Source organism: Sapajus apella, unplaced genomic scaffold (assembly GCF_009761245.1).
Source record: "Sapajus apella isolate SASKATOON/1434 unplaced genomic scaffold, GSC_monkey_1.0 scaffold40, whole genome shotgun sequence".
Taxonomy (NCBI): domain Eukaryota; kingdom Metazoa; phylum Chordata; class Mammalia; order Primates; family Cebidae; genus Sapajus; species Sapajus apella.
Window position 1 is genome coordinate 1,154,580 of NW_022436980.1, and position 14,245 is coordinate 1,168,824.

The window sequence follows — 14,245 nt, forward strand, 5'->3', positions numbered from 1 at the left end:
TTTCTGGGAAGCTTCTGAGAAAGCTTTCACTTTCCTGAAAAAGATCATAAGCATAGCAAACATCATCCCTTTTACCTTCTTCCTGCCTTGAAAGTATGTGATTCCTGGAGGTATGGCAGCCCTTTTGTGGCCATGAGGAAAAGACCAAGAGAATATAGTTATCATACTAGGAAAATATAGCTCTTTCGTTGTAAGACTATAAATTCTGGAGGAAATGATCTGTGAAGGGAGTCTGCAGTTCACAAGAAGAGGACTACAAATGTCTCAAGATTTAGAGAATCTGCCTTCCTCTGAAGTAGAAGGGTTTAGAAGATACCGGACTTGTCAATAGAATTCAAAAGATATTGTCTGTGTTCAACTAAAGCAAACCAATATGAAAAAAACCTACTCTTAATAAAATATTGAATAAGGATTAAAAATATTGTATTAAATCTAAAATCTCAATAGAAGCATTGACACTACAAAATATTGAATTAGTGAATTACTTTAAGGAAACAGAAAATAAGAAAAAAAAATGAGAGACTAGATAAGAAAATATGGAAAACAGCTGGGCCCAGTGGCTCATGCCTATAATCACAGCACTTTGGGAGGCTGAGGCAGGCCAATCACCTGAGGTCAGGATAGTTCGAAACCAGCCTGATCAACATGGTGAAACCCCATCTCTACTAAAAATACAAAAATTGGCTGGGCGTCATGACATCTGCCTGTAATCCCAGTTACTGGGGAGACTGAGGCAGGAGAATTGCCTGAACCCAGGAGGCGGAGGTTGCTGTGAGCCAAGATCATACCATTTCATTACAGCCTGGGCAACAAGATTATCTCAAAAAAAAAAAAAAAAGAAAAAGAAAATATGGAAAACATCTAGGGATACAATTGAGAGCCGATAGGAGCCTCTGAAGGAAAACAAAATTATTTGGGGCAGAAGTCATTATCAAGGAACTATCAGAGGAAAGCCTTTCTGAACAAACAAGGCCTTGGTCAGAAAATTGAATGAACTGGCATCTCCATGATGGCACCCTGCTTACGGTTCCGCTCTCCACCCTCACCTCTCACCACTGCCCTCCTTGCATCCCAGGCCTCAGCTGCATCACTTCCACTTTGCCTGGTGTTGGAGTCCTTAGCAGCTAGGACAGTTGTGATATCTGGGTACTCTCATATACACACAAAAATGCAGGGTGAAGTGCTGCTTGAAACCTGCCTTCCAGGTTTTCACTAAGCAATAAGCACTTGATTTGTTGAACTGGGAATGGAAATGGAATGATTATGAGGTACAGGAATTGGGTGGATGGACGGCGCTGGCCTTTTTCCCTCCTAGCTTTCTTAAGCTTCCTTTCTCTTACTCTGTCTTTCCTCTTCCATTTTCTGCCTTGTGCTTTTTTCTTTTTCTCCTCTGAAACTGACTGTGATGTGAAACTAAAAAATACTTTTTGTAGTCTGTTGTATTTTAGGTTTAGAAGGTGAGTTCTTTTTCAAAAATAGAAGTAACTGAGGTCTGTTAGGTTTCTGTCTGTTCCCCCTCTGGCTCAGAGGTCTTTGATAGAAAAACAATTCTTTCTGTGATACTTGCACTGTGTATTCGTAGAAGAGAAGGACAGCTGAGTAAATTTGGTAAAGTGCGTGAGGGGAGCTATCTGGGTAGGAATTAGGGGTTGCAGCAAGATGGGATTCCTTCTTGCCAGTGAGCTTTTAGTCAGGACTGTGATGGGAAGGGTTTGTGAAAGCAAAGGCACAGATACTTCCCAGGGCAGCTAGGCAGCGCCAGAGAGCGGATGAAATGGATGACATTACTAAGGAGGCAAGGGGGACCCAAGAGGCCTTCTTTGACGCAGGCACTCAGGAAATGCCTGAGTGTTTATGCCAAGCACTGAGGTCATCCCTAGGAGTCAGCTAGCCGCTGCTTTTCTGACCTGAATATAACCCATCCCGCAGCACTCCGCTCCCTCGGAGAGACAGGCAGGTCCTGAGGTAGGACATTATTTTCTCTCTCCTCTAACTCCCAAAGCATTTCGTCTGCTCCTCCCTGAAGATGCGTAGGCCTTTCTAATCTGCCTTATAATTATCCATATATGTCCCAGCACCCCTACGAGACCAATGAGCATTTTAAGGAAAGCTTCCTTCATTTGTTCATGCATCCATCCAGCCAGCCATTTATTAACTGCTGGGAACCTGCACTTAAACACAGGGCCTGCCTCTAGGTCTAGTGGGGAGCAGACATGAAAGGAATTATAATACATGTGTTGAGAGCTTTGAGAAAGGCCTTCCCCAGTCCATCTGGGAACTCGGTGGCACCTTCTCAGAAAATGAGGCTGGGCATGGTGGCTCATGCCTATAATCCCAGCACTTTTCAAGGCTGAATTAGGGGAATCGCTTTAGCCCAAGAGTTCAAGACCAACCTGGGCAACATGGCAAAACCTGGCCTCTACAAAAAATGCCAAAATTGGCCAGATGTGGTGGCTCACACCTGTAATCCCAGCACTTTGGGAGGCCAAAGCAGTTAGATCACTTGAAGCCAGGAGTTTGAGACCAGCCTGGTCGACATGGTGAAACCCCATTTCCACTAAAAATACAAAAATTAGGTGGGTGTGGTGGTAGGTGCCTGTAATCGCAGCTACTTTGGAGATCGAGGCAGGAGAATCACTTGAAACCGGGAGGCAGAAGTTGCAGTGAGCTGAGATCATGCCACTGAATGGCCTGGGTGACAGAGTGAGACTGTGTCTCAAAAAAAAAAAAAAAAAAAAAGCAAAAATTAGCCAGGGACGGGGGAGAGAGAGAGAGAGAGAGAGAGAGAGAGGGATAGAGAGAGGGAGAGAGAGAGGGAGAGAGAGAGGGAGAGAAGTTATGTTTGGAGCACCACAGTCTTTATTATTTTGAAGCCCAAATGGAAACCAGAGGAAGAATGACAAGAGCGGGGAGAGGCACACCTATGGAGCTTCTGAGGCCCTGCTGGACCCCATTAAGAGTTGACATTCAGTCCCACCATATTAGTTTCTTATTGCTGCTATAACAAATTACCACAAGCTCAGTGGCTTAAAATAATACAAATTTATTATCCTAAAATTTTGGAGGTCAGAAATCTGAAACAGGTCTTATTTGGCTAAACTTGAGGTGTCAGGAGGTCTGTGTTCCTCCTTGAGATGCGAAGGGAGAATCTGTTCCCTTGTCTTTTTCAGCTTCCAGAGGCCATCTGCATTCTTATGCTCATTGTCCCCTTCTCCACCTTCTGAGCCAGCAGGGTTCAAATCTGCCAGAAGAGATTCAAATCTCTCTCACCACTGTTTCCATTGTCGCATCTCCTCCGACTCTGGCTCTCCTCCTTCCCTCCTATAAGGAATTCTTAGGATTACATTGGGCCCACCTGGATAATCCAGAATAATCACACCTCTCAAAATCCTTAATCACATTTGCAAAGTGCCTTTTGCCACATAAGGTCACATACTCATAGGCTCCAGGGATTAGGATGAGAAGGAACATCTTTGAGAAGCTCCTATTCAGCCTGCCACACCCCCTATAGCCCACAGGCTCAGAAAACCAGAATCTGTGTGTCCTTCTGCAGGAAGGCAGAGGAGAGGCCCTGATTTGTGAAATTTGTAGCTGGATTCCAGAAACCCTGAAGGGTCGAGACTTAAGGATCAGTATCTTCACAAATAAGGAATGAGGGGCTAGAGTAACCAAGGGGTATCTTGGCTCTACTTGGCCAGTTTGGGGAGAGAAAGACCAAAAGCCCTGGGAGAGTCTTTAGGCCAGTGCTGAGCTGCTCCTCTGCCAGCCTTGCAGAGAGGCCTCAGGATGAAAGTGCTGGGGGAGACAAAGGAAAAACTGCACCACCACACTGCCAGGGTCAGTGTGAGGCGAATAACCCTAGGAGGGCTGATTCATCCACCCAAGGCCACAGATGACCTTGTGGTGTTGGCTCCAGTAGCTCCCAAATAGGGTGGTGAGCTGAGAGCATCCTTTTGTGGGGAGGAAGTCTTCAAGAAGGGCATCTGAGAGGGGGCTACCAGGCCTGACCCAGCACAGGTCACACAAATTCCTGATGCCATGAAAGACTCATGATGAGTCAGCAGAGAACCCAAGAGAACTTGGGTGATAATATCAATTTCAGTGGTATTAAAGTTGATGGCAGGATTCAGAATTCTATCTGAGATTTACAAAATTTGGTTTATACCACATGGTCAGAGCTTAATAAATGTTTGATGGATGAGTAAAGAGATCCCAGGTTCCCCTTGAGGCTACCCATGGACACCACAGCATCATTTCTAGAACCAAGGTCCCAAGGTCCCCAGTGTCCATCACTAGGCCACTTAGTTATGAGAATTCCTGAGGAGAAAACAGAGGCCTTCCGCACCATGGCTTCCTGTGTCACTCATATTACTGGCATTTGGCGGGTCAGGAGTGCCCCACAGACACAGGCAGAGGCTCCTGTTTCTATGTTCAGCTTCATCCTTGTTAAACTAAAGCAGCCCAGGCTTCTGCAGAATGTTCCTCAAGACCAGTTTCTCCTGAAGAGCCTTCCCTGCACTGCCATGGTTAAGTCTCTCTCTTCATCAGCTGAGTGAGGATGTGCAGCCTGGCATGGTGTCCTGCTTACAGCTGTGGTTCTGCTGCTAAGTGGCTGTGTGAGCTTAGACAGCCACACTCCTGAGCCTTTCCTAGTTGGTCAAAGAAATTAGATGATGAGCTAGAGCATCCCACTGTGGTGAGGGGGCCTCCCTCAAAGGCTCTCTGAGCCTTGATTATTGACTTGAGTTAGAAGTCCACCCAGGGAACTGAATTTTCAATAGCAGCAAGCACACCATTAATGAACAAATGAAAAAGAATTAAATAGCTGAATACAACTAGAAAGTTTCATTTGAAACATATAGTGTTCAGATTGCTTAACCCCAGGCTAGCTCCTAACTCTAACTTTAGAATGTGGTGGTAGAAGATACTTCAGCTCTAGTCTTTTTTGATCAGTTTGGCAATGAGTAGGCAGATGGGCTAAGGCTGTTCTGTTTTATCTACCTGCCTTATTCTTCCTTTGGAGGTTTTTGTTTGTGTTTGTTTTTAGAGTTTTTTTGGGTTTTGTTTTGTTTGTGTGTTTTTTGGAGATTGGGTCTCACTCTGCCACCCAGGCTGGAGTACAGTAGCATAACAATAGTTCACTGTAGCCTCAAACTCTTGAGCTTAAGTGATCCTCCCACTTCAGCCTCCTGAGTAGCTGGGATTATAGGAGTGAGCCATTGCTCCTGGCCCTTCGGCATTTTAAAAATTATAAAATCTTAACATTCTCTATACCTTTTGTCATTACCATCTCTGAGCCCTCCAGAGCAAAATACATTTTAAGGAGAGAATAGCTCATGCATGTGTGTGTGTGTGTGTCTATGATAGTGTCATTCCTTGGTGTTTACAAGAAAGATTGAGATAATGTGTTTCTGGGTGTGTGATTAAATAAATAACATGTGGTCTTTTATCTAACAGCTGAAGCAATGGAAGGCATTTGAAGAGGAAAACCAAACAATCAGGCACATGGCGAAATATTTCGGCACTCCTAGCAAAAGCTTCCATACCCAGTATGGTGAGGAAGAGAACTGCTACCTGAGGGAAGAGAAAAGCTCCATGGAGAGGCTTCTCACAGAAGTAAGCTCCGCCCCTGCCTGGAAGATTCCTTGTAAAGGATCCAATCATGCATCGGTGGCCCCAGAGGCTCTTAATGCTAATGTTCTCTTTTCCTCTCATTCTCCCACATCCCTTAAAAGCAAGCAAAGCCTCACCATTTCCCCAGTGACATGCATCTACTTCATTCATTCAATGGACAGATATAAATGAGTCACTCCTATGTGCCAGGCATTGTGCCAGTGAACAGTGAACAAAAGCATAGTTCTTACCCTCACCGAGCTCACAGCCTAGTGGAGGAAATAGATATTCATTCATTAAGCAAACATATCATTATAAATTGTCATAAGAATTATGAAAGAAAGCCGGGCGCAGTGGCTCAAGCCTGTAATCCCAGCACTTTGGGAGGCCGAGGCGGGTGGATCACGAGGTCAAGAGATCGAGACCATCCTGGTCAACATGGTGAAACCCCGTCCCGTCTCTACTAAAAATACAAAAAATTAGCTGGGCATGGTGGTGCGTGCCTGTAATCCCAGCTACTCAGGAGGCTGAGGCAGGAGAATTGCCTGAACCCAGGAGGCGGAGGTTGCGGTGAGCCGAGATCGCGCCATTGCACTCCAGCCTGGGTAACATGAGTAAAACTCCGTTTCAAAAAAAAAAAAAAAAAAAAAAAGAATTATGAAAGAAAAATCAGAATGGTAAGACAGACTAATGTGTAAAAAGGGCAAGAAAACCTAATTTAGGGCAGTCCGAAAAGACTCATTTTGCTGAGAGCTAAAGGTTAAGTACAAATTAGCCAGACAAAGAGTACAGGGAAAAGTATTCCAAGCAGAGGGAACAATATCATAAAGGCCTTGAAATGTAGTGGACACTAGCTTCTGTGTGATACATTTTCTCTTTTCTTTTTCTTTATTTTTTTTTTTTTTTTCGAGATGAGATCTCTCTCTGTTTCCCAGGCTAGAGTTCACTGGTGCCATCTCAGCTCACTGAAACCTCCACCTCCCAGGTTCAAGCAATTTTCATGCCTCAGCCTCTCAAGTAGCTGGACTATGGGCACACAACACCACGCTTGGCTAATTTTTGTATTTTTAGTAGAGATGGGGTTTTACCATGTTGCCTAGGCTCGTCTCAAACTTCTGACCTCAAGTGATCCACCTGCCCTGACCTCCCAGAGTGTTGGAATTACAGACATGAGCCACCATGCCTGGCCTCATTTTCTCTTTTTACATAGAGTAGTGTCTTAATCTCCAAGATCTCATGGGGTCCTTACTGTCTTTTCCAGGTACTGGCTACAGATCTTAATCAGCCCATCGTCGCTGAAAGTCCAGGCATGTCTACAGATGGGGTCGGGGACTAAATAAGGGCTTCTGAATGGGATTGTGGTGCCAAGGGAGAACCAGGCAGCCCCCTAGGCTTTTGTCTTCTGTATTTGAGCCAGAGTTGGCCCCTCTCCCAGACTTGGGCAGTGTGGTGCAGGCTTGAAGAAAGCACGTGGAAAAGCTTGAGGGCTTCATTGACTCAGGAAGAAGGCACAGGGCCCAAGGGAATTAGTCAGTATTTTGACACTAACTGAATTACATTGCATATTTTTTTTCAGTTTAGAATCTATTTCAGTAGGTGTTATTTAGGAAACTGGGCTTTTTTGGAATAGGACTGCTGCCTAGGTATTAATAGTCCCTGATGAGAGGATAGTGTGATGAGGACCTAAAAAACACAACAGATGAAAGAATTCAGCATGCCCAGGCACCCACTGTTCATGCCCCTCTATGGTTCTGAACCTTTTTTGTCCATCAGAGTAACACCTCTCCATTTCTTTACTATTTAGTATTTCAAAGCCAGATTTCTTTCCACCTGGCAAGGAAGTAATATTGCCTTTAACACTCTGTGAAGTCCTGGCTGCACAGAAGGCCAGAAACTTGGCTAGAACAGCCAGGATGGTTTTCATTCACAGTCAGCTGATGCTGGAACAACCAAGTGGACTGACTCTTTAGCCTTATGGTAATTTGCAACGTGCTGTTTGTACTTCTGCCATGCTACCCATTTCCCATGCAGGGATTCAATCTGCTATGTCCAAAAAGATGCCTTGAGTCTGCAGAGGAAGCCCCTCAATGGGCACAGACATACAAGTGTTAAGAAGCTGGCCTCCCCAGTTCATGCTACACCTGGAATGTCTTTCCCAGAACAGACGTGAGAACTAGGAGCCAGTCCTGGGGCCCCATGGCAGGTGTCAAGAGGGTCCAGCATCTGCATCCTCAGCTCCAGCACTGCCTATTAGATAAACAGGATTATCTCTCCTGCCTTGACATATGCACAGACCTTGATTCTGGCTCATGGTATGCAGTAATCTTCTGTGCAGGCCCCACTCCCCCACTAAGGCCATCCTCTTACTTTCCCATTGTCTGGGCAGCCCATCTTCTCACACTTTCCCCACTTGCCCCTATAGCCAGGGGTCCCCTAGAAGCTGTTTGGGGTAGCATCTATCACTGACTGACTTCCCTGTCTAAGAGAAGGCCAGCAGATAGAACCTCCCACAAGGCTGAAATGCCTTCCTTGTACACTCTGCAGCCAAGTGAACACACCTATTACGTTTCTTCCCTGAACCATAGAAACAAGAGGCTGATTCCATGTCTCCTTATGGCTTACACCCTGTGAAACATGCAGGTGGGCAGGTGGATGTTTTGCTTCCCTCAATGTGTCAAAAATAATAATTAATAAGCTCATTGAAGTGCAGCTGCCATGGTAGGTCAGATTTCAGTCTCATAATGGCAGTGCCTCACACCACACCTCTAATTAGTATGCAGCCATGGTAAAAACAGAGTCTCACTTCTTTTTCTGGAAGAAGGAAATTTTCTGTTTAGGTTGACATTTCTAAATCTGTCACCAGCCAGCTTCAGATGTTTGGCTTGCTGGGAGAAGAATATTCTTCCCAACTCCATGTTTATATTATCTTTCTATACTCAAAGGAGTTTATGGGTAAGGCATAAAAAGGTAGCACTCAGATTTCACCCACAGGAGTAGTTGCCATCAGCAGATGGTCCCTTCCTAGCTCTGTGGGGCTATAAAGGCCTTCAGAAGCCAACATGAGAATGTGCATGATGGGCTTCGGGAGGAGAGGCTAGTGGAGGAGGAAGAGAGTTGAGGTCCCCTCATGAGATCCTCAGAGAGATACCTGGCACAGCCCAGTATCACAAACACCTGAGTGTTTTCCTGTTACTCATCCATTCTGCCCCTGGCAAGTCCTTGAGTCATCTGCATGCACCCAGCAACACCCAGACCTTACCACTCTGCAGGTGGAAGGAAGGGAGAGAGGACAGGCATGTATGTGCTCACCTGAAAGTCCCTTACACTTTACTCAGCAGTTACTCACTGGCCCTGGTCTTTCTTCTGATAGAGTAGACTCAACCAGGGTGAAACTGGCAATACCAACTATCAGAAAAATCACCTTCCCACTTCTACAAGGGAAGCAGTGGATCTGTTTGGAGGGTTGCTGGTCAGAATATTGGACTATTTTACTTAAGCTACTGCTCCCTTAAAGGAGCATTTCTAGGCAACTCTCCCATGTAAACCTGAGATGAAACCACATCTCACTCCATATGAGACTACTAGTTATAGAGGCTCACTCCATAACTAATAGTCCTCATTAGCAGTTGTGGACTGGTATAACTAGGCAATTTGTATTAGTTATCTTAACACAGGGAACATCCTTTTGTTTCTAGGGCATAATAAATGGAGGTCCAAATGCTCATCCCCAGCTTCTAAAGATGATAGTAACAAAGAGGCAGCATTTTGGTGTTCAGACAAGCACTTTCTAGAACATTTGCTTACATTATTGCCTTCCCAGAGCCCTCAACCCATGTCATCTGCCCCAAGTCCAGCCGTTCCCTTTGAAGATCTCATCCCTGCTCTGCCTTTGAGGGTCAGAAGTTTCCAGAGGTGGACCCATAGTCTGAGCTTAGAGAATTAGCTGCTGCACCACAGAAAGATGTCTGGGCTGCAGTCGCTCCCTGTAACCTACCACCAATGCTCCTACTCCTACTTCATGCCCCGTCGTCTTGCAGTTAGGGCAGGCACACCTCTGTAGCTCTCACCTGCTAGCCCTCTCCTGCACAGCTTGTTTATCAGCTAACATCCACGCAGTGCGTAGGCAGCTCAGTAGCAGAACTGCCCCAGGCTCCTTCATCTCCTGGGCTCCATTCTAGGGCTGCTGAATCAAGCTAGCCAGGGCTTAGGCCCAACAATCCTTTCATTTTTTTAATGCTTCTTCAGTAGTTCTGATGCTTGCACTCCTTTAGGTCAGTGGTCCCCAGAATTTTTGGCAACAGGGACCAGTTCATTGGAAGACATTTTTTCCACAGACAGTGGCAGGGGAATGGTTTTGGGATGAAACTGTTCCACCTCAGATCATCAGGCATTCACTTCTCATAAGGAGTGTACAGCCTAAACCCCTCGCATGTACAGTTCACAATAGGGTTTGCACTCCTATGAGAATCTAATGCCACAGCTCATCTGATGGAAGATCAGGTGGTAAAGCTTCCTTGCCCATTGCTCACCTCCTGCTGTGCAGCCTGGTTCCTAACAGTCCATGGACCAGTACCAGTGCATGGCCCAGAGGTTGAGAATCCCTGCTTTAGGTGAAATCGACATCTGGTAGTACCACATGGTAGCTTTGACCACTCACTACCAGAGGTCCAGCCTAGGGAGGTGATAACACCAATCTGAGATTCTCTTTGGCCCCTCTCAGCTCCAATCTTATTTGATTGTCTCAGGAATCTCCACACTTATCCTTGTTCTTCTCATTTTCTAGGCTGTTTAGTAAAGCAAAATACTTGTTTCCCTATTTGTTCATCCCCTGGAGATATGCCTCACATTAATCTAAATTTTTGCAAAAGTGTGATAAACCACAAGTGGGACCATTCTAAACATTATTCAGCTTGTGCCTGCAGAGTGACCTGACCCTCTTGGTTCTGGGAAAGGTGAGAGGGCACTGCAGTGGCCAGCAAGCACTCAGGCTGTGCCTCCTTGCTTTTCATAAGCAATGCCTCACAGTGTGGGGATGTAAGGAGGAGACCGAGATAATGACAATAAATCACAGTTGGCCTTTATTGAGCACCGTATATGTCACTTATTGTGCTAAGCACTTTACATGCACCAACCCATTTCACTGGAGGGAGGTACCTTCTCAGAACCTGAGGGGAGAACTGAGATTTAAGCCAAGGTTCTTCCAAAGCCACACCTTCTCCACCATGGTGGGCACTATGGAACCCTCAGTGACATCTTTTGTTGATGGTTTTGCTTTAATTTTACAGAAAAATGCCATGATTGAAAGCCTGCAGGAACAAGTAAACAATGCCAAAGAGAAGCTTATGAGGCTGATGTCAGGTGAGTGCACCTATGACCTCCCAGAGGGGGCTGCCCCACCTGCCTCTTCCCTGAGCAAGGACGACCAGGCCATAGCCTCTGTCCACAGCCTGGCAGCTACTCAGGGGCCTTCAGGATGCCTCTCTGACTTTCAGAATGATCCCAGCATGGCTGCCCAGGACTCCCAGTGCACCTCAGGGCCCTCGTCACATGCACAAAAACTTGAGGGGCCTGGGAAGGACATCAGCCCCTCCCTAGGGAAGGAGGAGAAGATATCTGACTTGAAAGACTTTTCTGATCGTTTAGACTCAGGTTGTAGCCAGAAGCCATGGACTGAGCAAAGGCTGGGTCCAGAAAGAGGAGACCAAGACCCCATGGCCCCCACCCACAGTTTCCTACCAGGCAGAGGAGGCTCAGATCCCCAGAGACAGAGGCATCTGGAGAACTCAGAGGAGCCCCTAGAGCGGCAGTCAAGGGTCAATTCAGTGATCAGGGAGAAACTTCAGGAGGTCTTACAAGACCTGGGCCTGGGCCCTGAGGCTTCCCTCCCCACTACCCCCTCTTGTCGCCAGCAACCCTGGAGGAACAATGCTGCCTTCAGCCCCCAAAAGATGCCCCTCTCCAAGGGGCTGGGCCTCAGCCCTTATATGGTGAGGAGAAGGCAGGCAGCTCAGCAGGCCTGCTCACGCTTTCCTGGCTCTGCACCCTCATCTGTGGGGCACCGGACAAACAGAACTGTTTCTGGGGTACACAGCAGGCTACACGTGGAGAATGGGGACAGCCCCAGCCTGGCCCCACAAACTGCTGATTCCAGAGTACGAAGACCTTCTTCCAGGAAGCCTTCACTACTTTCAGATTGTCTAGGTACCCTGGAGGGCAGCAAACAAAGTCAGACAGAGCCAGAAGGGGCTAGAGGGAGTGAAGCAGCCTTTCTTCCGCAGCCTTCTGGTTCTGGCCAGGCACCAAGTCCTGCTGCCCCATGCCTCTCCAAAGCCTCACCTGACTTGCCTGAGCAGTGGCAGCTGTGGCCCCCAGTCTCCTCAGTCTGTCCCTCCCTGTCTTCTCGACACAGCTACTTTGACACTGAGTCCAGCAGCTCAGATGAGTTCTTCTGCCACTGCCACCGGCCCTACTGTGAAATCTGCTTCCAGAGCTCTTCTGACTCTGGTGACAGTTGCACATCAGACACTGACTCTGAGCCTACTGGGGGGCTGGCTTCCTGGGGAAAGCTGTGGGCCCGCTCCAGCCCTATTGTGAACTTCAAAGATGACTTGAAACCCACACTAGTGTGAAAAGCAACAGAGCTGGTCTAGACACAGAGGTCAGGCCAGGAGAAGCTGTACCAAGGTCCACAGGAAGAGAGCCAATTTCTGGTCTTCGGGGAACAGATTAGTGCCCTGCATTTGACCAGCCCAAACCATGTTTCAGCTAGGCTCACTGTGTTACTTTGGGCACTTCTTGATCTATAAAAAGAGGGGCATTGCCTGTCCTGTTACTACCTTGCAACCTTACTATAAAAGACTCCAGATGAGTGACTATAAAAGATACTCCTTGGATAAAAGTTGCTGCATGAACACAGGATTTTCTGTCCAGGTCAGCCTGCATTCTACAAAACTCTTAATATATTCAGATAGATGGCTGAATGGACAGACAGATGAAGAAATGGGAAATTTCTGCAGAACCTGAGGTGTAGACTGTGACCCATCAAACTGGCCTTTCGGTGGACAGACCTACCAGGAAGATAAATCTCCTGCATCCTTGGGCCTCCTACTCCTGGAAAGCAGTGATTTTGTTTCTACTGAATGTTGTGAATAGCACCTCCCTAGATTCCAGCTTCTGGCCAGACTCAGCTCAGAGTCACCCCCATACCACTGTTTCTTGTGTCTTTTCACCATTGTGGCACCTCACCCTCCTCTCTGAGATAGATCTCCATGTACCCACAGGCTACCCAGATCTCACTCCTGGGCTTGGATGTATCTGATTTCCTGACTGTCCCCACTATCCCCTGGTCCTGTGGCTCATCCTCTTGATTCACCCAGTGGTGTAGTTTTGTGCTGCCGGGGGACACACACCAGCAATTTCTGTCAGGGTGTGGGAGAATCTGTTGGTCAAGAGGTGCTTTTGGTTCCACTGAAGTTACATGAGTACCAACAGACACATAAACCTGGAAACCAAGTGGGGAAATAAAAAGGAAGGCATGGGGCACAAGAAGACAGGAAGGAAAACAGGATTTGAACATTTAACTTGAGTCTGGCACACTACGTGGCAATATCCTGTTTCTGTGATTCCTTTTGATAACCCTGTGAAGTAGACTCTCATTTTTACAAACGGATTATAAGGCTTAGAGAAATGAGATGACTTCCCCCAACATCACACTGCTGGACAGAGACATAATGCACAGCTCCTGGGACTCGAGTAGGTGGATTTCGCCAGGACACATGGCTTCACTCATTCCTCTGGGAGTGGCAGGCAAGGCTTGGCAGATGAGACAACAAAGCAAGGCTCATGTAAAAAAAGCTGAGATGTGCTCCCTCAGTCCAGAATAATAGACCTGTGTCCTCGCCTTGGGAAATGGGCCTCCACTTCCCCACTGCCACAGGGCACACTGGCACCTCCCAAGGGAGCTGGGGAGCTGGTGAAGAATGAGTACCAGGAACTCAGCCACTACCAGAGCCACTGGGAGAGCACAGCTGGGTCTGCTGTGCTTGTTGCTGAGCCAGCTGTCATGTCCAGGCTGTCCCCTGCCCCGAGGCCTGTGTGTACATCTATCAGTGTGCACATGTTTGCATGAAGGAGTTCAGACCTTATTAAAATATGCTCAGAAGGGGGCATTTGGCTCTAAATGTATCATCAACTTATCCTGGAATCTTGGGGCTGCTGACACCCCAGGACTCTCCAGGCACTGAACCATGAGACCCTCCTGGTAGCACAGCTTCTTTTGTCATCTACTTTTAAATAGGAATTTTATAATTTATTCTGTGCATGGGTTTGTATTTTCCTCTTATGCTGGGTGTGTGCTGTCCAAGTGGTACTGTAATAAAAGATAAATGACTCCCAAGAGGAGTCTCTTAGGAAATTATAGTCCTGGGCTGGCTGGGAGGGGCTGAACCACCTAAAGAAGTGGAACCACAGAAGCCATCAGAGCTGCTGCTGGGCTACCGTGGGTTCCAGGGTACTTTCTACCAAATTTCCATTTGAACAGATTCTTCTATGCTCTCCCTAGGAAACCTCTTATCCCAGAAATACTCCCTCAGTGGACAGGGGAAACCCCGGAGACCCTGGTCTCTTCCTGTCC

The 14,245-nt window shown here is 47.0% G+C and overlaps 1 protein-coding gene across 1 annotated transcript in view; it reads left to right on the forward strand.

The window, feature by feature from the left end:
* GPR156 (G protein-coupled receptor 156) overlaps nt 1–14,008 on the forward strand; it is a 75,831-nt gene extending 61,823 nt beyond the window's left edge. The window contains exons 8-9 of the mRNA XM_032298952.1: nt 5,458–5,616; nt 10,899–14,008. Coding sequence (XP_032154843.1) covers nt 5,458–5,616; nt 10,899–12,242 — 1,503 coding nt within the window. The 3' untranslated portion in view covers nt 12,243–14,008. The remainder of the gene's footprint in view (nt 1–5,457; nt 5,617–10,898) is intronic.
* The last annotated feature ends 237 nt before the right edge of the window (nt 14,009–14,245 follow it).